Source organism: Equus asinus, unplaced genomic scaffold (assembly GCF_041296235.1).
Source record: "Equus asinus isolate D_3611 breed Donkey unplaced genomic scaffold, EquAss-T2T_v2 contig_193, whole genome shotgun sequence".
NCBI classification, from domain to species: domain Eukaryota; kingdom Metazoa; phylum Chordata; class Mammalia; order Perissodactyla; family Equidae; genus Equus; species Equus asinus.
Window position 1 is genome coordinate 1,455,879 of NW_027224842.1, and position 5,996 is coordinate 1,461,874.

Here is a 5,996-nt window from a genome sequence, read left to right on the forward strand (position 1 = left end):
TGGCATTTGGATAGCCCTTTACATTTTGTGCTATGCTTTTATTTTCTCATATCTCATTTGACTTTGTAACTAACTTTTTCAGATGAGGAAACTGAGGCTCAGAGGGGTTAAGGCTCTTGGCCATGGACACAGCCTAGTAAGCGGCAGCATTATTACACTGTTCTGATACTGAGGCTCACGTTTTTCACTGCAGAAATTTGCCTAAGTGTTTACACTCCATTATATCCAAAGTGATATCAAAGAAAAACTCTGCTAGGTAGAAAGTAATGGCTGGGTGCAGTCCTCTTACAATGCAAAAATTGTTTGTATATGTTTAAAATCCAACAGTTAATGAGATTAGATATTTATCTACCATCCACTGTGTTAGGTAATTCAAAGAACTCGGAAATGATTATGAAATTTAAACTGGTAGGGAAATAGATGGAAATGCAAGTCATTAAGAGACATTTCTTGGACCGTCTCCCACATACCTTATGTGCTTACACAATACCCTGAATTGACTAAATTCTATATGCAGAGGAGAATGCAGTACCAGTGACATAGCGGACTCTCAGTGAATATTTGTCAAATAAAAGAATGATAATAGTTAAACAAGCAATTACAGTAGTAAGGTGGATGCTGTGAGAAGGGGTAGATGCTATGATAAGGATGCATCCTGGGGGCCGGCCAGGTGGCATAATGCTTAAGTTTGCACACTCCCCTTCGGTGGCCTGGGGTTCACAAGTTCGGATCCCAGGCATGGACCTATACACTGCTCATCAAACCATGGTGTGGCAGCATCCCAGATACAAAATACAGGAAGACTGGCACAGATGTTAGCTCAGTGGCAATCTTCTTCAAGCAAAAAGAGGAAGATTGGCAACAGATATTGGCTCAGGGCCAATCTTCCTCACCCCCCAAAAGAAAAAAAAAAAAAGAATGCAAAGTGAAGAGAGCTTCCACAAGAAGGACTTCTTACACTGACATAGAGTTTGCTGAGCAAAAAGCAGGGGTGTGGGGTTAGAAGGCAGCATACAGAATGTAAAGTCTCAGAGATGTGATGCATGGCAAGTTTGAAGAACTGAAATTTCATATGCCTGAAGTTTAGAATGTTAAGTGAAGAATGAAGAGATAGGCAGGGACAAGGTTAGCCCTTATTACAGAGGGCTCTGTAAGCTATGTTTAAGGAATTTGGACATTTTTCTTCTATGGGAAGCCATTGATGAATATTAAGCAGGAAGTTCTCATAATTGCCCTACATTTTAGAAGATTACTCTGGATTGTGGAAATTCCACTGGGGAGGACCAAGACTGGAGGCCCTTATGGTGTTTTGGGGGAAAGGTGCTTATGGCCTGGACTGAAATAATGGCAATTTATATGGAGAGAGATGGACAAAGTTTTTAAATATTTAGGAGCCTGATTTAACATGATCGAGTAACTCAGTGGATGTCAGCAAGGAGGGGTAGTGCATAGAAGGAATGACTCCTCAGTTTCTAGTTTGAGCAACTAGGTAGATGGTGGCTCCAATCTCTAAGACAGGAAATTCTCTGAAGAAGGAATAGGTTTGGTGGGGAAAGGTCTTGAATTCAGTTGTGCGTATGTTGAGCTTAAGATACTTGTAAAGACAATCAGGTAGAGATATCCAATGAATAGTTAAATATGCTAGTCAGAATCTCAAGAGAGCTTCTCTAGGCCAGGCTCATTAGCATACTGGTCACCATTAGAGCCACAGGAGTGAAATACATTGCTTAAGAAATGTATGGAGAGCAAGAAGAGAAGAGGGCATAGGGCAGAATGCCGAGGAAGTCTAACATTTCAGTGCGCATTGAGGAATGGACAGAGGAAAAGAAGCCTGTAAAGAAGACCAAGAAGGCACAAGCAGAGGGAGAAGGAAGACAGAGCAAGTGACAAAATGATGTAAGAATTCCAAAGGGGAAGACGACTGCCAGTTTGGTGGTACACCTGCAGGAAGCTTTCCTTGGAGTGACCCTCAAGCGATAGACAGATATCATTTACAAAGAAGAGATGCGGTGGGAAGGTATTCCGAGCAAATAAAAGAAAACAAATAATGCGTGGGAGAACATGTAACAGTTTAATTGACTGAAATGCAGGGTCCAGAGAACTCAAGAGAAAGCTGACAAGATAGTTTGTGCCATGTTGTGGAAAACAGATTCTGGGTAAGTTGTTGGCAACTGTTCTATAGGTGAGAAAAACCAATGTGTTTGGTGCTAAGGGAAAGAGAATAATATAAAGCATACTCTGAACCGTGGAATGCCATTTTATTGTGGAAACAAGATCTAGGCACTTGAAAAGAATATAAATTCAAGATAATATCTGATTATTGAGAACAAACACCAAATACTATAGGAATTTTAACAGTAGCAAAGTCTATTTGAATTGGAATAGTAGTTTTGCCCAGAGTTGTATTTTTCTGATTGAACCTTAATGCCAGCTAGTCATTATCTTAAAAAAGAAAAAATAGATCTAGTTTGAATGCTCTTTATAAAGAATATTCTGTTTGTGGGTATGACTCTCAAATTCATTTGTTAAAAGATTTATACTGTAGTTGTTTTTAGTTGATGACCTTTGATGTAAACTCAGACTTGTCTGAAAGACAGCAACAGTTCCAAAGACTTCAAAGGAATACAGCCTCACAAACACAGAATTGATGCACATTGATTTGATTTTGGAATGCTGATACAACCTTGCATACCTGAATAAATTTCCTCTTTGTCCTGGTGTATGATTGTTTTACATTGTTGGCTTCAGTTTTCTAATATTTGTAGAAGACAGTAATTGCTCATTTCTGAGACTTGCTGTTCTCAAGTTTTCCCTACTTTTAAACTCTAGTTTTGCTTTTAGGGTACTGCTGGGCTCATAAGATGAGTTGGAAAGTGTTGTCTCTGGTTATATTTTCTGGAACAGATTGTTGGGAGCACTAGGTTTCTGGAGGGAGACCTGGCTGAGGCCCTAAAAGCTGCATCCCACAGCTTTCCCCTTGGATAGGCAACAAGCAGGAAATGGTATTCGGAGTCAGGGACCAGAAGCCCAGGGGGATCCAGTCTAGGTCAGAGGTGAACAGGGAGCCCCTAGTGGGCCCGAGAAGGAAGAGTCCTGCCTGCCCATGGTCCATGTCCACAGGACCTTCCTCTGGCCTCGTCCTCTCTATGTGCACGTTTTGAGCTTTTGACGGTATTTTCCCCACTTAGAGCTGAAGCCATTGCGGAGACTGAATCAGAAAACAAGGTCCTAATCTATGTGCAAGAGAAACCGGGAAAATGTTCCCTCTTCCGGCAGAGTGTCGAAAGGCAGCCACTGTCCTGGGCAGGACGTGTGCTAGGGACAGGCACGTGCTAGTTTGACAGACACGCCCAGCTTAGTGGTTGTGGCTCTGCCTGAGAAAACGCCTCCAACCGCTTAGTCCCAAGAGGTCGGAGGGGCCCTCTCTGCTCCCGGACAGGGTGAACCACACTGCAATGATCCTGTCCTCGGAGGGAGGGGCACTTGGGCACGTCCTTCAGTAGCCAGGGAGGGGACTGGAACTTCTCCCTTCTCCACATAAACTGAGCCGCTCACTGTGGGAGATTTCTAAATTCGAGGAGGAATGTGAGTTTCTGGATCTGGTTTCCATGAGCGCTGCGAGCGAAAGACTCACACCTCCACTCCCAGGATTAGAAGGAAGCAACAATTTAATATAATACTCAAACGGAGCATTTACCATTGACAACAAAATATGGCCCCGCCAAATAGGGAAATAGGTGCTGGGCAAAAGGGGGGAGGGGGAAGAGGGGTTGGTGCCTTCCCTCGTGGCCAACAGGGGACCCCAAGAAACGGATCACAAAGTTCTCCTCATCAGAATCAGGGGAGGTGGCCCTGTGCACCCTGAGTATCAACGCTGTGTCCCCGCTGTAGCTCAGCTGGTCTCAGGAGGGTCATCGACCACCACCACTGGGCCCTTGGTTGGGGGTCTGGTGTCTGGAGAAAGAGAGGCATTTCCTGAGCGGCCTGCCCTGGAACCACAGTGCACACCGCATCCCGGCCCCCACTGCGCTCTGTGCTCCAGCCCTGTGCTCAGTGCTCAGTCAGCCAACAGCACCCCATCTGTCCCTGACACAGGGGCTGATATTTAGCGTCACCCACTTCACAGAGGAGGAAACCAGTCCCAGAAACGTGAGTGCAATCGCCCAGGACGGGACTGCTCAGCAGTGGAGCTGGAACCCAGGGCCAGCTGTCTGCCTCCCCAGGCCCACGCTCAGCCTGAATGTTTCCTGAGCCCATGGTTTCAGCCATTGCCGGTCTGGACACTCACTCTGGCCTGAGCGGTTCTTCTTGCCTTTGAAGAAGAGTCGAATCTTTCTGACCCAGTGGTATCGGGGCTCCAGCTGGCAGGACAGGCTGTAGCTACGCGACAGAGTGGAGCTGGGAGCTCTCAGGAGCCACACATCACATGTGCGTCCTGGAGCCTGCCAGCAGCTGGGGTCGAAGGGCCCCAGGGGTCGCCATGCAGTCAGATCAGGGGCTGACCATGGAGCAACGGCCATGGGCTCTGGAGCTGGTCAGCAGAGAGAGGTTGCCCTGCCCTCCCCCAACTCCTGACCCGACTCACCTCTCCTCCTTGCTCAGGGGCTCCACGGCCTGGAACCAGGCCCCAAAGTGCTCGTCGGGCTGCACGGTGTACAGATTTGCAGCCTCCTGGAGCAGCTCGATCTCGTCCATCAGTTTGAATTGCTAGGACAGAGCAAGCACAGGATGCCCACAGGGCCTGAGTGGGGGACCCTGCAGGGCTCGTGGAGGGGGTGAGGAAGGGGGCAAGGGGCCAGTCTGGGGCCTTTGCCCACTTGGGAGCCCTCCCTCCCTGCGATTCCAGTCAGGGCTTGCCTGCTCTCACACTTGGCCCAAAATAGCTCCTCCTCCAGGAAGGAGTCTTTGATGCCAGCCCTTCCCCCACCCGCCAATGCCATAGGATCCCTAGCTCTGTATATCGAAGTGGGCAAATAAATGTTCCACCCTGGGGATTGGGCCAGAGGGGGTCCTGCCCACTGCGGGGGGGGGTCTCTGATTTCCAACCCCCACCCTCCCCACCGGGAGGCCGCAGCCGCTTACCTCATTCCATTTCCGACAGTTGAGCACATTGCCCTGGAAAGCAGACAGCCGCAGTCCATCAGAAACAGCCCCCTGGGGCCAGCACTAGGCCCCGTCCACACCTCTTGCAATGTTGCACTACTGCCAGTGGGCAGGCCCATCCAGAGCCCGGACTTGGACCTGGGCCAGTCTCTGGGCTCCAGAGCAGGGGGCGCAGAGCAACTGAGGCAACAGACCTTGTGACCCAACCCTCTCTGATGACACGTGGGGAGACTCAGGCCTCAGGCAGGAAGGGACAGCTCAGCGTCTGATGTGCTTCCTGACTGGGAGGGGCCCGACTTCTCTTCCCTCACTGGCAGGGCCAGAGGGAGACGCTGAGTCCAGCTCAGACACCACCTCCTGCGGCCACACAGTCAGGCAGCTCTGAGCCTCATCAGCCCAGGGAACCTGGACGGTGGCTTATGCAGAGCCTGCATCACCCACTGGGGAGATGGGCCTGACACCCCAACTCCCACACGAGGCTGGAGGCCCTGCTGAGAGGACCTTTGCCAAACGCAGAGAGCTCAGGGCTCAGGACAGGACTCTCTCCTCCCCACCCTCAGGAGCCTGAGCCCCCGGACCCACCTCCGGGCTCACTCACCTCCACATAATCCTCCATCGTAGCGTCCAGCAGCTCCAGGGAATGGAAGAACGTCACCAGGGAGGGGACGACACCCTGTGCCGCCATCGGGATGGGCATGGCGATGAGCTCCCGCTCTCAGGTGCCCCCATGAACCTTCCCCTGAAACCCCTCAGCCCAGCCTCCTGCCCACCCCACGCTCCCACACAGAGCAGCCTACGATCGTCGGGACACCCCAACACACACAATTCCCTCCCCCGCTCCCCGCCAGGAACACCAAACTCCATCAGTCAAGTCCCAGGGCTGGCTGTTGGCC

General features: G+C 50.0%; 1 protein-coding gene across 1 annotated transcript; it reads right to left on the reverse strand.

Moving 5' to 3' along the window:
- Positions 1-3,650: 3,650 nt before the first annotated feature.
- On the reverse strand, positions 3,651-5,405 carry LOC139043201 (ral guanine nucleotide dissociation stimulator-like). The gene is made up of 4 exons (XM_070503491.1): positions 5,083-5,405; positions 4,586-4,707; positions 4,289-4,380; positions 3,651-3,954 (listed from the first exon to the last, which is right to left on the reverse strand). The coding sequence occupies exons 2-4, from the start codon at positions 4,693-4,695 to the stop codon at positions 3,893-3,895; spliced, it is 264 nt and encodes an 87-aa protein (XP_070359592.1). The 5' UTR covers positions 4,696-4,707; positions 5,083-5,405; the 3' UTR covers positions 3,651-3,892.
- Between the last annotated feature and the right edge of the window lie 591 nt (positions 5,406-5,996).